This window comes from Arvicanthis niloticus, chromosome 19 (genome assembly GCF_011762505.2).
Source record: "Arvicanthis niloticus isolate mArvNil1 chromosome 19, mArvNil1.pat.X, whole genome shotgun sequence".
Classification (NCBI taxonomy): domain Eukaryota; kingdom Metazoa; phylum Chordata; class Mammalia; order Rodentia; family Muridae; genus Arvicanthis; species Arvicanthis niloticus.
The window spans coordinates 9,339,309-9,359,617 of record NC_047676.1 but is presented as its reverse complement, the minus strand read 5'-3'; the positions used below and the strand labels follow the sequence as shown (position 1 = coordinate 9,359,617).

Genomic DNA, 20,309 nt, shown 5'->3' with positions numbered 1-20,309 from the left:
AAAGCTTTAGAATTAATTTTTATGGCCATTCCAATTCTTGGCTGTGTTTCACATTTGTAGACAAATTGGTCAAAATCAGAGCATGGCATACATTTGAAGAGGACATGTTTGTTTGATAACAATACAAAATGATCAAAACATCTGTGGCCCCAAGTCTACCAGATTCCAAGATCATACCTTGCCTAAGGTTCTCAGCCAGCTAAGAAACTTTGCTTGGGTGGTTAAGATTTCACACAATCTCTTCTTGAACTTCTTGTTCAGCAAGTACATATTCTTGTGTGCATAGAGAATATAACATAACTTTAAGTCACATGAACATACTTGATGTAAAGTCAATTAGTGCTGAAGATCATGAAGAATATTAATTCTCTTCTGTAATCACCTAGTTTTTAGAGGCAGACCTCTCTCCACATTTGAGACTCCTGTAAAGCCATTTAATGAGGGGTCAACTCTAAATTTCTAGAGCTGGGCAGGTAGGAGATCTATTCACATCCCCACTGCAGTCTCTCTTCCTGCCTTCTCTCTCTTATCCTGTTAGGTTATCTCAACCCCTCTGTTTCACCTTAGGTAATAGACATGACCCACCCACACACTATGGATATGTTAGCATTTCCACACCCAGCTCTGCCATGTTCATTGTCATGGAAAATGCTACCCAAAATCTTCAGGCCCATTCACTTTTCACTTGAAAGTAAACTTTAGCACATTTTTTTTTTTTGCAGTGAACAGATAATAATGAGTATTTAAATGCTCAATTAGAGTATTTCATTTAGGTCATAAAGGTTTATCCAGACATACTGTATACTGCCTTTCGTTTTAATCTTATTTGGATCCTCTGCAAAGCATATTGTCTTCAGAAGCATGCAGGCTGTGTTCTCTGGGCACACACTAATATCATAGTGTCCAGCACACCAAATAGGATGAATCAGTCAGAGAAGGGTCAGTCAGCTTGGGGTTTAGTCCTCATTCTACCTACTCTGTCTCTGCCTTCTCCTCTGTGACATGAAGAGTTGGCATGGAGGAATGGCACCATTCACACAGGTTGTCCTTAGCTCTAAATGAGGTATCTGCACAGAAGGAAACTCTGCATGATGATAATATTGTTTATCATGCTTTTCTCATTTCTAGGCAGGGAAACACTGCTACAGAACTTAAATATCATTAGGGTATAAAACACATGGCTATGTTATCATCCATCAGTACCTGTAGCACACATGGTATAAATGAGAGGAAATAAATATGTGCAATATGAAATGTGCATATAAAATTACATAGAAGATCATGTGTGTAAGGCTAAGTGTGGGTTCACTCACTTTCTAGTTTGTCCATTCACTTGTTCACATTTTAATTTTTAGAACAAATTTTACAAGCCTACTGAAATCTACTGTACATAGATACCAGGACCGATGATCAGGAGAAGACATTCCTCAATATTGACAAAGGTCCTAGTAAATATTTTTCTGTTGATCTGTATTTTAAATACCTAGTTTAAAAAAACTTAAGAATTCTTAGATCTGGGCTTAGAGAGATGGTTTAGTGGTTAGAACACTTGTAGCTCTTGCAGAGGACCTAGGTTTAGTTCCCAGAACCCACGTGGCAGCTCACAGCCATCTGTAACTACAGTTCCAGGGCACCCAACAACTCTTCTAACCTCTGGGCACCGGACGTTCCTGGAGTGCACAGCCATACATGCAGAAAAATCCTTCAAACACGTGAAATAAACCAACTGTGTCTAAAACAGTATTTTTAATTATCTGTGCTATATAAAAAGAACAAAACTGGCCAGCTGTTTAAAAGAGAACTCTGTTCCCCTTTTCTCTTTCAAACTTATGTTATATTCATTCATGCTTCTGGCCCTACATCTGTTCACACATTTTGGGGGACCCGGATACTCTGCTTCTCACAGAAGCAGTGAAAACAGCCTGAACATTAGTCATGGGAATCCCACTGTGAGTGTACCCATGCTCAGAAACACTTCTCTCCAAAGAGATAATGACATCGGAAGTTACAATACCATGTTGTATTGATTCTTGAATAGTTACCCGTTGATTATCGCCACATTCAACCAGTGTTAGTACAGAAACTAACTTGGAAAGCACAGTTCAAGTCCATAACAGCTTTGCCAAGAGTATTTCAGATTAAAAGGCAGACTTTTTACCCCTCAAGTCTCAGACTTGAGAGTTCTTGGCCACACTGTCACTGAATGACCCTCATGTTCTGATTGGAAGCACCATTCCTTAATTACCTTCTTACATGTTTCTTCTGTATTGAATTATCTAGATAACACATGTGAGTGCATGTTGTGTTTTCATGGTTGTTAATCTGTATATACAAATACATGTTGAAGCATGAAGCCTTAGAATGAGTCTTAACGTGACTCAGCAGTTAAAAACACAGGCTATTCTTTCAGGATACCTCAGTTCACTTCCCATCATCTATGTGGTGACTTGCAACAATCTAACAGTCTGTGACTCCAGTTTCAGGAGTCCTGAGGCACTCTTCTGGCCTCTGCCAATACTAGAGACCTACATGGTACACAGACATACATGGAATAAAAATACCCATACATGTAAAGTAAAATGAAAAAAAAGATATATATATATATATATATGTGTGTGTGTGTGTGTGTGTGTGTGTGTGTGTATATATATATATATATATATATATATATATATATAGAGAGAGAGAGAGAGAGAGAGAGAGAGAATCAAGGATTAAAACAAATATAAAAGAGAAATTTTTTTCTTATTAATTGATGACCTCTGCTTTCTGTTCCTCATAAAAGTATCTTACTGTGTGCCCAGATACCTGGATTTTACTTTCTTCTTCTTCTTTTTTTTTTTTTTTTTCCTTTTCAGTAACCACCATTCACAAAGCAATGTTTGGATTTTCTAACAAGGATACATTGTTCCCCTCTCAAGTCTACCACACAAAGCATCTCTATTTTGCCTTGACAAACTGAGGTTTTGTTTGTGTATCTTTGCAGAAAACAAACAGATAATTTCAGCAATGGCATAGGTGACTGTCAAAGTGTCAAGTCCACTGCAGAAGGGACAGCCTGTTAAATCCCTCCAGAGAGGCTGGCCACACAGTTCATGGAGTCCCGAGGGCTCGAGGGGGGGAAAGGGGGCTGTTTGCAGAGGAGGCGAGAGGAAAGAAACAAGCTCCCGGAGCTGATGAAGTGCCAACTCCTCCAGATGTTTGGCAGGAGGCTGTTGTGTTGCATGGAGTCACCTCCAGAGTAGATGGAGCTCTCGAACTCTGATGGGAGAAAATGTTTAATGGTAGAAATTAAGAATAAGGTGAATAAAATGAAAACTTCTCATAGAAGGGTAGTTGTTTATTCATGTTAACAGACAGGTCTGCTTTTCGTGAGATGTACAGAGAGCTAAATAGCTCAGCAAGTCCGAGGGTAAGATTGAACCTTGACTCTTACAGTGTTTTCCCCAGTACCAGCCATCCCACTCCATGAAATAGCAGTTGTGACACTGTTATTTTTCTGACTCAAGGTTTTGCTCTGTAGCCCAGAATGACTTCAGATTCCCAGTGTAGACAAGGGTGGGCTTAAACTCACAATCCTCCTGCCTCAGCCACTGAGTACTAAGGACAGAGTTGTCCACTCTCCCCGACCAATTTCACTTTCTCTCTGATATATAATTATATATCAGCCCTCTTGGCACTGATAGATGCTTTATATTTGTAGCTCTGTCTTTCTAATTTAATAGTATAGATTTTAATTTAACATTATAAATTTGAATTATGAATTTTTATCTTGAAACTATCTCTCTTAGTGAGAGCTACACAGAGGTTTAAATATCCATTAAGGTCTGGCTGGATAGTTCAGTGGGTATAGTACTTGTTGTCTAAGCATGAGGAACTGAGATTGAGTCCCAGTATCCCATGGGGAAAAGGCTAGTTGTGATGCTGTGTATCTGTTATTCAAGCACTGGGCTGGCAGAGAAAGTAGGATCCCAGAAGCTCAGTAACCAACCAGCCATGCTCGATCACTCAGCCCTGTGTCTTGTGAGAGGTCTCTGCCAAAAAAATTAAAAGTGAGGGTGCTTGATCCTGAGATTGGCCACTAGCCTTCTCATGCAAACATGTCCATACAAAATATCTCTCTCTCTCTCTCTCTCTCTCTCTCTCTCTCTCTCTCTCTCTCTCTCTCTCTCTCTCTCCTTCCCTCCCTCTCTTCCTTTTTCTCTCCATGTTAATGGATGATACTTGGGGGGGGGGGGCAACTTCTTACCAAAGTCAAAATTACTAAATTCACAGTTATTGTGAGTCTTAAAAAACGAGGACTTTTGGAAAGTTGCTCATCCATCTCAGATTCTATAGCTCACACCACTGTAGCCTAACACAGTGATATCATGGATGGGACCCAGAATCGAGACACTGTAAAACTAAGACAATTGGATGCATTCTTACATGTGTCTTCTTCAAAGTGAGAAAAAGTCAGATGTTTGGGATATTTTTATACAGCTTTTCTACATAACTTTGTAAATCTGATTTTTATAAAAAAGACACAAACTAGTTCCCCACCAACCTGTCATATTTTCTCAGTGTGATATTCGGGTGTTTGATTCCTATGATTAACCCATCTCTTCCCTCTACCTTTAATTCTAATTCCTCTAATTCTAAGCTCTTTGCCATTATATAAAATTTACTCATTCTATTACATAACTCACAAGTATTTGTCTAAGCCTGGTCTAGGAACTGGTTACAAGCATAACATCTGGAGAGTAGCTACAGGGGCTTAAATTCATTTTCTATTAGAGACCACGCTGGTAGACAACTTCATCTCTCCAAGCCTCGGTTTCCCATCTGTAAAGTAAAGCTCACATACTTCCTCGTTAACAGCTTGTTGAGGAGGCATGACTTGATACAGGGATGGGGAGTCTCCTGATGCCCAGTGCAAGGACCTTTCCCCTTGAGGCCCCTTGCATAGCTCCTTTGTGTGGTGCTGTAGATTTCAGCCTCCACTGTGAACCGCTCATTAATGTACTGTTTCCCCTGTGTTATATGTCGGACTCTTTTCCTGCATTAAAACCAAACAATAATCTCAGGAGGCCATTTGCTTCCTCTGTGAACTCCAGAGTTTCATCTTGGAGAAACCATTACCTTGTCCAAGAGCAAGGACTTAGCAGGAGTCCTGATTGGACTTCTGAAGCTAATCACCCAGTGAGCTGTGTGGTCTTTCCCTGTAAAAGGCCACAATGAAAACCAAGCAGGGGGCTGGAGAGTTGTCTCAGTGGTTAAGGGTTCTTGTCCCTCTTGCTTAGGACCTGTCACTTACACGGTAGCTCACACCCATCTATAGCTACAGTTTCAAGGTATCCACTGGCCTCCTCTGACATATGTAGGAACCAGGTACATGTGTATTGCACATACATACATGCAGGTAAAACATTCATATACACAAAATAATAACATTAATACAAACAAAACACCAAACCAAGTAGGAACTTCACTGTCTCCATCACCCTTTCCTCCAGGCATTGCCTTCCTAGTTTGCTGTGATAGAATTTCACACTGCTGCACATTCTGAACCCATACCCTTGTATTCTTGACAGGTCTGGGGCTGCTACCCATCAGTCTTTTCCCTAACCCTTCCCTTTTCTGCTTTAAGTTACTATCCTCAAACATACTTGGAGACAGTCAACTTGTTCATCTTAACCATCCTAGCAGTATGTAAAAATGGCCTTCTGGGTGTGTGGTATATGAGTTTGGACATACGTGTTCATGTGTATGCAGGAAGATGTGTGTATTTGGTGTGTGAGCAGGTACATGTAAATAAGGTATGGAAAACAAGCTTGTGTGTTGATTGCCTTTGGGACAAGGTCTGGAGGTCACCAATTAGCCTAGACTGGCAGCCCGGCGAGCCCCATGGAGTCGTTTTTCTGTCTTTCAGCATGGGACTGGCAAGCACCCACTGCCATGCCTAGCTTTGTCCCCCAGGGTCCAGGAAAACAATTCAGATTCTCCTCAATTCACAGATAGCACGTTACCAACTGAATGCTTCCCAGCCACCAAAATGGCCTCTATACATTGCAATATTATTTCTCTACCACATATGCCTTCTTTTATGAATCACCAGGACCAATGGCAACTATATTTTTAGAAAAGAATTTTTTTTTGCCTGAAAATAATTTTCAGCAAGAATAAACACTGATGCTTTAGTCTCCTGAATGAAGAGTGTACCTCTGTGAAAGTGGTGCAGTGTACTAAGTTTCTCTTTTGGCCCTTGATTTTCTTACTAGCTTATCCTAAATCTTGATGAAAGTGGTGTTTTGTGTCTGTGTTCCTATCTAGATTTTAAGCTGCCTTGATTATAGTATGCAAGGTATCCTTAATGATATTTAAATTTTTTATGACATTTCTATCTTTATGGAGACTGCAAATGACAACTTCAGTCAACTACCATGTCTAGCAATCACTGTAGAATACTACCTTCTAGAAAGTGTGAGCGCCTTTTCTCCATCACAGAAGACAGCAGTTTTCATTGTCATTTATCCCTGTTCTCCTAAAATGTTGGCCCATTGTATCATAAAGGATGGAAAGTTGATTAGAAAGGTAAAATCCTGAGGTCATGGGTTCAAATCCTGACCTCAGCAGGAGAATCTCATCTCCAGTTTACTTTGAACACTTGTTATTTTGACAGAACTCCTTACATACTCTTAGCAATTGTTTCTTTGATGTGACATAATTACCTTTATGTCTCATCTGGTATATGGCCCTCACGAGAAAAAAATGACAAAAAATGTGACAACCTAATTCTTGGGAAGTCAGAATTGTGCTGTGTATCTCGTAACTGGAATCTAATTCCATACAGTGCACTCGGGTGTGGCATCCTGTATCTAGGCACTGCATAACTTTATGTCTGTATGATGTCACAATGTGAATGTCCTCATAGTGGTTGTGCCTGACAAAGGCAAGAGTAAAAAATACCTTATCACCTCCCACATATAGGAAAGATGATATTTCCATTTTAATGTGTAATTTTGACATTAGATGTAAACATTTTTGACAGACAGATTAAAAACAGTGGCCCGACATCATCTTAAAAAGACCTCAGGAAAGAAACGAAAATGGAGATTCGGTTGGGAAACAGTGGAACTGATCTTAGTAACTTGCATGAAATCTCAAAGCAACCTAGACATGTCGAAAAGATGCAAAGACTCCGGGAAAAGCCGCATCAGCTCCTTACCCGCCTTGGCCTTGCCGCTGGATGGCTTCTTCCTCCCCCTACACATCTACCGCCTCCCTAGTGCATTTGTCCCTGTCACGGCTTTGTAAGAAAGAGGGACATGAAACCTTTAGGGATTTACTTTACAGAAAGGAGAAGAGCCCAGCATGGATGCTGCTACTAATTATGCATCTCGAGCCCTCCTCTCTGAACCCCCTCTTCCCCCCCAGTTATACACTCTGCCTTCCCTTTCCTCCACTCTGGAAAAAGACTTGACTGTTAAATTTATTACGAACTTCACAACGTTGATCTGAACACATTCTGAACACTCTCCGCTAGACCAATAAAGCGCTAGTTGTCTAAGCTTCCTTATATTCTCCGCTGGACTTTAGCTTAACCTCTGCTTGGAGAGCAAACCCAGGGCCTTATGCACACCAAGCAGATACTACTCCGTCAGAGTCACCATCAAGCCCAGGTTTTAGTCTTGAACAGTGTTTTCGTGTGTGGGATGTTGTGTGCCTCCCTCTTTGATGTCCAGTTAGCAGTAAACACTCAGCGGGGTGTGTGTGTGTGTGTGTTTCCTCCTCGACATCTTCAGCTACTTCTGAGGACAGCATTGCACGTATGACGTTTGACTAGATAATCATTGGCTACATTGGTCACCTTGACAGATTAATTTTGTTTTATTCTTTCGAACCCCTGTTTTTTTTCTTACGTGTGTAATGTTCCCCCCCTGCCTAGACCTGTTAACCGTTTCTGTGAGCAGGTCCTCAATTTTTACTTTGTCCATACTTTCCTGTCCTAGCCCGTCCTCCCCTGGTGTCGACTCCGTCCCCTTGCAGCGCACAGGCAGCCAACATGGGCCACAGAATGCGGCAGCAGCCACCTTCCAGAGGGACCAGCTATGCTGCTGGCGCCCGCCTCCAACTACGCAGCACCCTACCGACCAGCTGCAGTATTGTGCCTCCGTGACTCTCCGTACAGCAAATCTGGCCCGCCCTCCCACCCGAAGGCACCTTGGCCAGATCCCCATCGATTGACAGCATTCAGAAAGACCCCAGGTGGGTGAAACCATGTTTCTTTACTTTGAGATGTATAAAGAGGGTGCGTAACCTAGTTTCCTCTCGGCACGCTGTGAGCTGTTACTGCCTGCTTCTTATTGGCTGGGAATGAAAAGGCTGGCTTTGCTTTGGCTTGTGAGTTTTTGTTTGATATGAATACGGACATATAGGATGGACCCCTAATATCTCCTATGGGTACTACATAAAGAATTACTATAAGAACCGCACTGGGTGTCTATGGGTGTGGCCATCTAGTTTGATCTGGAGGCATCTCAGTGAAGTGAGAGAAAAGGGCAAAGTTGTCCTGACCTGGGCCAAAGTTCTCACTGCCCTTCCGTGTCATGTCCATATGTGCTCCTGTCTGAGAAAAAGAACTTGATTGCCATTCTCTGTCTTTCTGTTTATCAGGATGTGAAGCTCACCCATCCAAATGACTCTAAAACTCGGAAAGTCACAAGTTCCCTGTCACTTTCATTCTTTAAGTCTGGAGATATTAGGGTGGGCTGTATAGGGAATGGTAAGAAATTCACTGTGGATTGTTTAAGAAATGGTTTTGTGCTGTGCGTCTCATTCACTTTTTTGTTTCCAGCAGCAGTGGGGACTTACAGGGTACCCTGTTTCTGAAGTTGGTCCTGACTCACTGTGAATTCATGTAGATACTGTCCCATGTATGCACACACACACACGGATGTATATTCTCTCTCTCTCCCTCCCCCCCTTCTCCCTCCCCCTGTCTCACTCACTCTCTCTCATACACACACAGATACATACATATACATACACACACATATATGTAACCCGCACCTGTGAACACTCTAGATAGGCTGGGAATCTGGTATTTATTCAAGGCAGGGCTTGAGTGTGGTGATCAGTTTGAAATCCTCTCCAGGCATTTTCCTGATGGAGCACACAGCTTCTTATGTACTGTATCGAGAATATGCATGGTTTTTTCTTATAAAAAGAAAATTGCTTCTTCAACATGAAAGGCAAATGAGATCGTGTCATAGTGTGCTTTGAGATAGCCCTCTCAACACAAATGAAACCCACTTGGAGGACCCTTGTAAGTGTTGTGTTTGGTACAGCCTGCATTGTAAAGCTGAACTGTACCAGAGGCTCAGCCCTGACTGCAGGAGACTGAAAGCATGGCTCATCCTAGGTGCTCAGTGCAGGTGTCTGGCAGTTCAGCTTTTTACCTCAGTCAAAAGCCTTTGAAACTGAAACCTGCCCTTGATGTTGAAAGCATGTAAGGTTGGAACATTCTTCAGAAAACTATTTTTATCATTTTTTAATTGGAAATAAGTAAAAATATATGGAAATTTAAAAAAACATTGATGAAAACAAAAAAAGTGCTCACACAGAGTGCTCTGTCAGGGTTGACATTGTCTGATTTTAACATTGTATATTTAACTTGTGGATATATGTATGCATCAACTTCCTGTTGCTATAACAAGACGGGGACCGAAGGGAGTTTGTGGAAGAAAGAGTTAACTTGCTTACATTTTTCCAGTCATAATATATCACTGGAGAAGTCAGGGCAGGAACCCCAGGAGGACCATAAAGCAGAAACCGTGGCGAAGTGCTGCTTCCTGGCTCTCTGCTTCTTCACAGGTTAGGGACCGGGTAACTTCACTACACAGTACAGGACCACCTGTCTAAGGATGGTGCCACCCATGATAAGACAGGCCTGTATCAATTAATAATCTGGACAATTCCCCCGTAGACATGCCCACAGAGCAATCTGATAAAGGCAGTTACTGATCTGAGAAACTTTCCCTCGAGTGACTCTAAGCTGTGTCAAGTTGATCAAAAGGTGAGTATCCGAGATCTCAGTTGAAACAGGTGTCACTTTGTAGGCATGGCTGTCTCCTAACTCACTGTGTATTCCAAGTTAGCCTCAACCTCACGGTCCCCTGGTCCCATGCCACAGCCTCCCAAGTACAAAGATTATTAGCATAAGCAACCTCATGAGAGTAAGATCTTGTCTGTGATTTTAAAAAAGGACGTAAATGCTTGTATTAAAGAAATTTGGCTTAATAAGAAACAAAATTTATATTTCTCTGGATGCAGTCTAGCTTCTGTGTTTTATACCGTGTGTTAAAAGCATTTTATTTTATTAAATGGGGTTCTCTTCCTTTTCTATATTGCTGCCACCTTTATAGGTTTGTTTCTTTCTGTATGTTGTCACAGCTCTGACAAGTTATGGATTGTGTCATTTATATTTATGGAGTGCCTGCTGTAAACCAGGGAGAGAAACACCAAGTAGAAAGGGTGGAATGGATAAGAGAATCCTGCGCACTAATCTTTATTAGTGTGTGGTAAATGTGTATGTGAATGAGTGTTATGTGGATTACAAGTTCACCTTTATTTTCAACAATGCTACATCTGGCCTTAATATGTGTGTACGTTCTGAAAGTCCCAGCATGTTGAGCACAGACAGACACACAGACAAACATAAAAATAGGGAATCATGGCAAGGGCCAGTACAGATTAGTTTTTCTTAATATAAAAAAACTAAATAAACCCAGAGATCTCTGGAATTAAGAGTAAAATATAGTGATGTCTCTGTGTACTGTTTCCTTAAAGCAAAAGACTCTTGTTCTTGCTATTACGGATTCAAGATCCATGTGACTCTAAGTCCAAAATATTAACTTTGTAGTGACATTTTATATTTCCTTCTAGTGATAATTTCTGGTTGCTTCTGGGTGCATACTGAAACTGTGTGCTAGAACACAGACATCTAACTTTCAGGGTTCGGGGCTTTCTACTTCGTCACTAGAAGCTGTTGACTAGAATCTTTTGAGCCCCTCAACTCTTTTCATTCTATTATTATTATACATAATATTCATTAGACTAGAAACAGTGTTCAGTTTGCAGCCTACAGTCCCATGAGCTGAGAATACCTACGAGTGCTGTCCAGTACCCAAGTCCAAGTGTGGTGACGTCACAAGAGCATTTCGTGGGCTTTGTGTTGCATATGCTGGTAGGAGTAGTTTGTTCCTTTTGCATCTTCTCTGTCTTTTTCAGGTGTGGTCCATAGTTCTGGGCAGCTGTGTAGTGGCAGGGAGTACAAAGAGGTGGTTTCCCTGGCTCTCGGGTAACACAGCTATTTTGCAGGTGTGGTTTTTGTTACAGTTGTTCAGTTTTTCCAGCATCTGACACTTTGATCTTAACAGAGGACAATTTCTTTTTCACTAAAGATTTGTATAGTACTCTTCAGTAAGAAGATTCCAGGCAAATATTGACTTTTAACATAAGAACCTGAAGTCAAGAGAGTCTTATTTGCTCTCCCAGAGATCAATCCTGAAGGCTTGGAATTTCCTTCTTAATAGTAACGGGCTCAATCACACAGATTTTGCAATGTTTTGCTCTTTTCTGCTTTTAACTGTAGATTCTTAACAAATTGTGTGCGTGCATGCGTGCATGTGTCTGTGTGTGTTTGTGTGTGTGTGCGCGTGTGCGCGTATGTTTGTGTGTATAATGTTGGCACATATGGAGACACATATGCCAGTGTGCACACCGCATCCACACACTGGATGACCTGGGATGTTGTTTCTACCTTCTTCCCCTGAAACAGGACCTTGTACTGATGCTGGGTCTAGGCTGGCAGCCAGCAACCCCCAGCAATCCTCTTGTGTCTACCCCTCCCCTGATAGGGCAGAGTTTCTAGACATTTACAAAGTTACATGTGGTTTTTTATGTGAATTTTAGGAATTTGAACAGAGCTACTCACACTTGCACAGCAAGTGTCTTTATCAGATGAACTATCTCTCCAGTGCCCCAAAAAACTCATTTATAATTGCAATTTCGTTTTGATTTTGTTTTTCATACAGAGAAATACACACAGTAGCATGTCTTTAATGAAGACATTGTGCCCAAATCTGCAACTGCATTTTATTTTATGTTTCTATTCTTTGGAGTTGTTTTAAGTTGAAAAATTGATCAATAATATAAAATAGGCAATTTTAGGAGAGTATATATTTATGACTACTATATTATTTGAGATATTATGAAAATTATTTTCATAACATTGATGCAAACATTATTTTTATACATATTTTACCAGTGCATAAACTTCAGTAAAGAACCTGTTCAAATGATGTTTTTCTCATTATTTATCAATGTGTATCATACACATTATATATATAATATATATAAATATATAATATTATATATAATATAATATATAATATATTATATATAATATATTATATAATATATAATATAATATAATATATAATATATAATATTTTACATATATATGTATTGAAATTTCAGGGAGAAAATAGAATTTTAAAATGCTTCTAGAAAAGTATAGGTTAAAATGTTTCTTTTTTAAATCTTGATGCCAATCAGTATTACTGTGTAATTTAGATTATTATGTAGCTTAAGTCACATTGGTAGGATGTTTACAACTAAGTGTATGTGTAACATTCCCATAGTCTACTTGGGTTATGAATCTCCACAGAGCCTAATATTCACTACTAACATCCAGTTATCACTCACCTACCTGAAACTTACAACTTTGAAAGTCATTATTAATTTCAAGCAGTAACTGGACACCTTCTCTGTGTCACCCAGATCCTGCTGCTGGCCTTTCAAACTGAATCATTTACAAAGTCATGGTAGGATATGCTAGACCCAATGAGATTGGTGATTTTGATGGTTGCTGTTGCTGTTGTTTTATGGGTTTTCTTTGAATATGTCTCGTGTAGCCCAGGCTGTCCTCAAGCCTGCTATGTACCTGGAGATAACCTTGAACTTCTTATACCCACTGCCCCTGTACTGAGATTAAAGGTAGTCACCTCTGAGCTCTGTTTCAAGCAATGCTGACAATGAAATCCAGGACACCACATGTGCTACACCAGCACACTACCAGCTGAACTGTGTCTCCAGCCTAATCTTCACACTAATAAATGTTGAAAGAAAGTCTACGTCTCTTATAGGTGTGTTCTCTGTTCTTGTCTCCTATCTTCGAAATTTAAGGAAAATGTGAGGGTTTTCTCTTCAAAGAACAGTTTTGAAGACAGTTACTTCACTACCACCCTGTACCCACAATGGTCAGACCCTCTGTTCCTCTTCTAGCAGCTCCTAGCCTCTCACCATCCTGGCTGGCTTTCTTATCTGCCCCACACCTCAGCATTATTTGTAGAAGGGGAACCAAATATACCTTGGGCCACTTCCATTTATTGTGTTTTTATTCTACTGGTTAAATGATAATAGTGTTAATTAGTAATAACCACAATAATCAAAATTAATTGATAATATGGCTCATGTCTGGTGTCAAGCCTTTTATACCCATTATTTAGTGGGATCATTCCAAGATCTCTGTGGTATGACTCCCTCTTTAATTACTGGTTAACTGTCATGTTAAAGATCCTCCTGGCCATGGCTGCCCATCTGTCATCATCCTTAACCATGGAACACTGTGTATTCTGCAGATCCTGCTTCAGTGTAACCCATGTGCACTGACTCTCCATTGTACTTATGAGAAATGTGATTGTTATCCTCCCTTCTGAGGACAGGACTTAAGTGGCTTGAAGCTTCAGAATTTTGACTTGCATTCATTCAAGATACCTCTACTACTGGGCCATTAAACCATTAAACCATTGGGTTTAAATTAAAACATTAAACCATTGGGTTTAATGTTGCCAACTGTGTACGTATGTGATGTTTTCATGATAATATAATTAATGTGGGGAACTACCTAACTGTTTTGAGTCAAGAGAAAGACAATGTACTCCTGGAACAGGAGAAAGAAGCGATGGAGCTGGCTTTAGGTAGAAAGGCTGAAGCAAAGCTCTGAAATGATGCTTCTTAACCTCCCGCCTTGTTATTCCTTCACAAATGAAGATGTGAAGTCCTCTTATTCCACCACGTACAGTCTGCTCTGGTGTGTCACTTGATGTCATAAGTTGCTTTTCTTTACCATCTTGCATCAAACATTTAATTGCCCACAAAACTGGGGCATTCAAAATATTCGTCGTTACCAGACATGCGGTAGCTGACTGTCAGTTGTTAACCATTGACAGTTAATTTCCATTCCCTCTTGAAAAGCTCTGCAACAAGTTAGGGTCATTAATTTGGAGGTTCTGGCATTGGCGGAGAGAAGATGAACATTCGCAGTCAGAATAGGACATTTTAGCGTGAATTTCCACTGAGCATTGCATAACCTGAAAAGTCCAGTAACTAAAAATCTCCCATCTACTGAGCATCATCCCAACCACTTGAATGGGCTGCACTAGGTGTGTGTTATCAGGTAGTAAATGCGTTAGGAAGACTAAATGCATACATACATACATGCATACATACATACATATATGCATACATACATGCATACATACATACATACATACATGCATACATACATACATGCATACATACACACACATACACACACGTAGATGGAGGTGGAAAATGTAAGAACAGGCAGTGGGGCACAGTTATATAAGTGATGTATTAATGGGAGGAAGGAAAGAACATTCATTCACATATCCTTGCGGAATCACCTTCTTTATTTCCTAAGACACTTCCATATGTGCTTTGCTCTTTTCCCATGACTGTTGTTTAAACATCCATATTGGAGCTGAGCTACCAGTTTGGGAGCCCCTTTAGAGATAGGATACCACATTGAAGAATATCACACCGAGAAGCAGCTCATTTGCAAGAAGCCCTGAAATACAGCTTTCATGCTGCCATATGCAGCTGCTATGTCCTAAAGGGTGCTCTTAGGGCTGGGTCTCCTAACTTTCAAAGTTAGTCCTGTGGATCCCAGTATTTTTTGACTCCACACATGAGTTTATTTTTGAAAGCTCTGTGGGTACCAACAGAGAGTGGCCACTCTTTTACATTGCCCCAAAGCATCCCCAATCACTTAAGACACCTGGAAAAGAGACATGAAATGACTTTGAATGTAGGACAGGTGTTTCAATAGAATAAAAGTAGTCTTGTGGAAAAAAGAAAACAACGTTGGTTAAAGATAGATGCTTGGAAACCAATGACTTCAAAGCCACATTGAAGGTGCAATCACTTCTCTGAAGAAGGGAGTGATAAATGTAGTTTACAACACTTGTGTATATCCACCTCTGAGAGGGTGAAGAAGTTCACCCTGGCCTTTTATTTGCTTTACTTACATAGACTGTTTTGTGTATTCTTGATGAATAAATGAGTAGAATATTTCTTCTTAATATATTTTATGCTCTCCCTAAAAGCAATATTTACTCTTAATCATTTCCAAACAAGAATATATCCATATGTACCATAACACATAAAATTAACAGTAGTGAACTTGGAGGTAGCTAGCATTCAGCATGACTCCTGGTAACACTGCCTTCTGTTGTTCACGTCTTTTATCACCGTTGTCCACGTTGAATTCAAGTGGGTCTGTGTGCATAGCAGAATTTTGCAGAGGGGAAGTCTGTGAGTTAGGGAAGCAGAAAGCGAGTCAGAATTCTAGGGACACACAAGCAGTGCTGTGAGCCAAGTTCAAGGGTCAGCTTCCCACTGCCAACTGAATCTCTGGATTGTCCAGCTTAGCTCTCAGGCCTGGAGGAACAGAGATGATCATCTCTGATGCTCCTTGTCCTGGGTTCTCGTGCAGACACCATGAGATAATCACTATAGTGACCACTGGTTTCAGTCACTGAGTCAGGGGGTGAGTTGTCAGACTGAACTGAATCACCTTCATCACCAGTCATCAACCTTTCCTTTCAGCATCTCTCCTGAAACCCTTTACCTTCTGCTATTGAAAAGGGGGATACTCAAGAAGTTGGCAAGACTAGTATGTTCACCCAAAACAGAAATAGATAAGACAAATACAGAAAGAATATGCACTCAGTGTTCAATATTGATATGGAATGAAAAGGTATAGATGCATTATAATATGGATGAACCTCAGGATATTCTTAGTGAAATAAGCCCGCTATAAGATGGCAGATTGATCAGTAGGCTACCATAAGGCAGTAAAAGTACCAAATTCACAGAGCCATAAGGTAGAATGCTGACTACCTTATAGAATAGAATGCTTACTAGATTATAGAATAATGGTGAGTAGTGGGTGTGTCAAAATGATAGTTGAATGTGTAATGACCAGGAGCTCTATGCTTGGGATGAGGATTTACTGGAATTGTGTTATGAAGAGTTTGCACAGAACTTGTGAATGTGCTTAATAGCACTAGCTTTTAAATAAAATCTTTGTAAAGTTTCTAATGGCAAAAATGTCACCAAGAGGGCTGGTAGGATACAGCTCAGTCAGGAAAGCACTAGATGTACAACCATGAGGTCCTGAGCTCCTATCCACAAAAGCTTTGTATAGTGCTGAATGGAGTAGAATGTCCCGGCACTGGGAAGACAGGCAGGAAGACTCTTGGGGCTTGCTGACTAACCAGCCTAGCCAAATTGGTAAATTGGTGAGTACTAGATTCAGTGAAAGATTATCAAAAAACAACGAGGGTTACACCAGGAGACAGCTCAGTGGTTAATAGTGCTTACTGGTTTTCTGGATGACTCAGGCTCCATTTCTGACCCCCACATCATGCAATTCACAATTGTCTCTAATTCCAGTTCTAAGGGATGCAATATCCACTGGTGCCCATGAGCATTTGTATTCACAAGGTGCACAGGAAGTTACACAAGCACCAAGTATACACACAGAGAGAAACACACGCACTCAAATAAATGAATGAATAACTAAAAATTTAAGGAGTAGAGCAATTGAGACAGACATCCAATGTCAACCTCTAGCTTTTACATGTATCCACATACCTGTACACATATGTGCACACACATGCATACACACAGGGCCTGACATGTACACACATACATGTGTACATATGTGCACACAGATGTGTATGCCCAGGGCCTGACATGTACGCATATACATGTACACATACGTGCACGCAGAAGCACACACAGGGTAATGGGCAACAATGCTGGCCAGGCACTACTTCTTATAAATAGAAGCCTACACAGGGGCAGAATAAGGAAGCTGAAGAGAGACCGAGCCATGTGGTGGATCTTAGCTGTTTCCAATCTGTGCCTCCCACCACCTCGTAGGAAATGATAAAAGCCGCTTCTGTGGAGGTTACCACACTGTTTCTGCTTTGCACTACTCCTCAAATGGGCCACTAAATTCTATAAATATATTATAATAATATATTTCCTAATTATAATAACTACAATACCATGCTAAAGAATGCACGTAAAGTAGCCTTTTGAAATTAGAGGCCATATTGTCCTAGAGAACAAAAACCTTTATTTACCCCACATGAGGATTATTCAGACCCCATGAGCATCTTTAACACAGCCAGTTTTAGGGATTTTACTCTTTTACTCAGCAGAGATTTACTGAGCACACGTCCAGGTACTGCTTTGGATACTGAAAATCATTTGCACCAGGTAAACGATGTGGCAGAAAGAGTGACTAGGAAGCACACAGGAAGTGGCCGTGCTCAAACTCATACCAACTTTAACTAGAAAGTAAATGAAGACTTAACTCTCACATTTGTATTTAAACTCACCCTTCGTCACCGTTCATGCCGAGCATCACATAATTCTGTTTAACAACGTCAGTCCTCCTCGCGCTGCCTGCCGGCTTTAAAGCCAGGGTTCCAGCTCCTGACTCCGTTCATTCCCACTCATAGCGAGGACGAGGCACCAAGTCACTACGAAAGCCCCCAACCATGAAGCTTTCAACCAACATCAAGGGATGTGATAGGAAAGCACCCTGCTCTCCCAGGAGCCATAAGGACTCTTCTCCTGTGTCTTCACAAAGATGTTGCCGTGGCTCAAGCCAGGCCTGGCGTTACTGGAGAACAACTCCCTAAGGTAAATGAAGTTGGCAGTAAAGCACTTCTGCCACTGAAGGGTGACGTGTCGTAATGCATAGGCATCTTTAGGTGAGTTGGTATGTCATTGTCCTCTATCCTGAGGATGACTGGAACACTGACAGATTTAAATTTGTCATGAATCAGATCGAAAGTGACAGAAAATGACAGTGTCCACATTGTAAATGCGGCTTTAGCAGCACAAATACTGTGTTCTCCGTGAAGTGATGTGTAAAATGCCTTGGTGGACACATGTACACTTTATCTACAGACACTTAAAACACGTTCAGATACATACACACAAATATAACACACACATGGAGACACTTAGAACACATTCAGATACATATACACAAATGTAACACACAGAGAGACACTTAAAACACGTTCAGATACGTATACACAAACATAACACACAGAGAGATACTTAGAACACGTTCAGATACATATACACAAATATAACACACACACTTAAAACATGTTCAGATACATATACACAAACATAACACACACACAGAGATACTTAGAACACGTTCAGATACATATACACAAATATAACACACACATGGAGACACTTAGAACACATTCAGATACATATACACAAACGTAACACACAGAGAGACACTTAAAACACGTCTAGTCTAGATACATATACACAAACACACAGACACAGGGACACTTAAAACACATCTAGATACATATACACAAACACATAGACACAGGGACACTTAAAACACATTCAGATACATATACACACACAACACACACACACGCATTAGACCTACATTTGTCTAGATGCCTTTAAACATAACTCTCACCCCAAGGGCAAGGCACCAAATCATCAGAAAGAATACATTTGCATTCTTCAAAAAGCAATGCAATTCCACTTTTATTACTGACATCATTGGTTACTAAAAGCGGAGGCAAACTGGGCAGTGCGGAAGAAGCCCTTCAGCCCCTGAGCCAGCACTCTGCATTTGCCATTCCAGCCCATGCTCCAGGCTGAGGCGCCTGTGTGGTACATGCTGCATTAGGTCATTCTGCACAGCGGACACTCACAAGTTGCAGGGAATGAGAATGCACTGTGGCAAGCTCAGTCAATAGGAGCTTGTTGTGAGTTTCCAGAGAGGTATGAAAGAGGCAGGAAATGGGTTCGGCAGCCTCAGCCAGGAGGGCCTCATTCAAAACCAGCTCACAGGCTCAGATACAATAGAAGCTTTGGAACCCGGGCAGGATCTCTGAGAATGGCACTATGGACAGAATGAGCCTGCCCCATGCCTCACTGCAGTCTGTACTGAGAGGTCTAGGCCCCCCTGCCCTGCTCTGCCATCTTGCCACTCACCCTAACCTCCCCCCATTCCTCTCTTTGGCTCTACTCTCCAGGGCTATTAGGACAAAGACTGAGCTCCTCCTTGGGCCTCTACTCCATCTTCTATGTGCAGAGCTCTCCAGCACCCGGAGTTCAGCCTTGCTCAAAAGATATGTTATGGATGCAATACCATCCTCCAAATTCCTATGATGAACTCTTAACCACTAGACTCACAATATGTAGAAACAGTCTCCAAGCGGGTGATGAAAGGAAACTGACATCCCTGGGTTGAGGCCCTCATCCCATAGGACTGATGTGCAAGACTGTATGCAGACAGTGGGAATCCAGGCATGTGCCAATTGAGGAGGGAGGCCTCAGAAGGAGGAAAACCTGCCAGCACCTTGACCTTGGTTGGGCCCCAGTTTCTAGAGCAGTGGGAAATTAGTGTTAAGTTGTGAATGGCGTGCAGGATGTAGCTTTTTATCGACATAGTCTAAGCTGGGGTAGGGCCTTCGGTGAGCAGCCATGACGGTGCCTAGCTGGACAGAGGGTTTTCAGAGCTTGCATCTTCTGCCTGATGTTTAGCCGACGTCCCTTTGGACGGATGGTGTGAATAGGAAAGTCTTCAGCTGTGTGGGACTCTGAAGGAAGCTACAGAGCTGTCCCCTGAAGGAGCAAGGTAGAGTGAACTCTGGTTATAGCAACTTCTTTAGGAAGGCCAAGGGGGCCCGGGCTAGCAGTCCCAACACTTTTCCACATAGACGTGGCTTTCCTAAAGATTAATGAAGTATACATTTAAAGTACAATGTGCAGGTCAATATGGACCCACGTATCAGCTTTGCAAAATTAATAATCAATTCATCACTTTAGATTTAAAAATCGCTGAAAAACTATTAGGCCCACCGTATTTAGGATTTTGCATTAAAACATAT

At 41.2% G+C, this 20,309-nt stretch overlaps 1 protein-coding gene across 1 annotated transcript in view; it reads left to right on the top strand.

Annotated features, from left to right (window-relative positions):
* Ctnnd2 (catenin delta 2) overlaps positions 1 to 20,309 on the top strand; it is an 804,610-nt gene that overhangs the window by 471,368 nt on the left and 312,933 nt on the right. Inside the window, 3 exon segments of the mRNA XM_076916393.1 lie at positions 7,992 to 8,082; positions 8,085 to 8,181; positions 8,184 to 8,247. Of these exon segments, the coding sequence (XP_076772508.1) occupies positions 7,992 to 8,082; positions 8,085 to 8,181; positions 8,184 to 8,247 (252 nt within the window).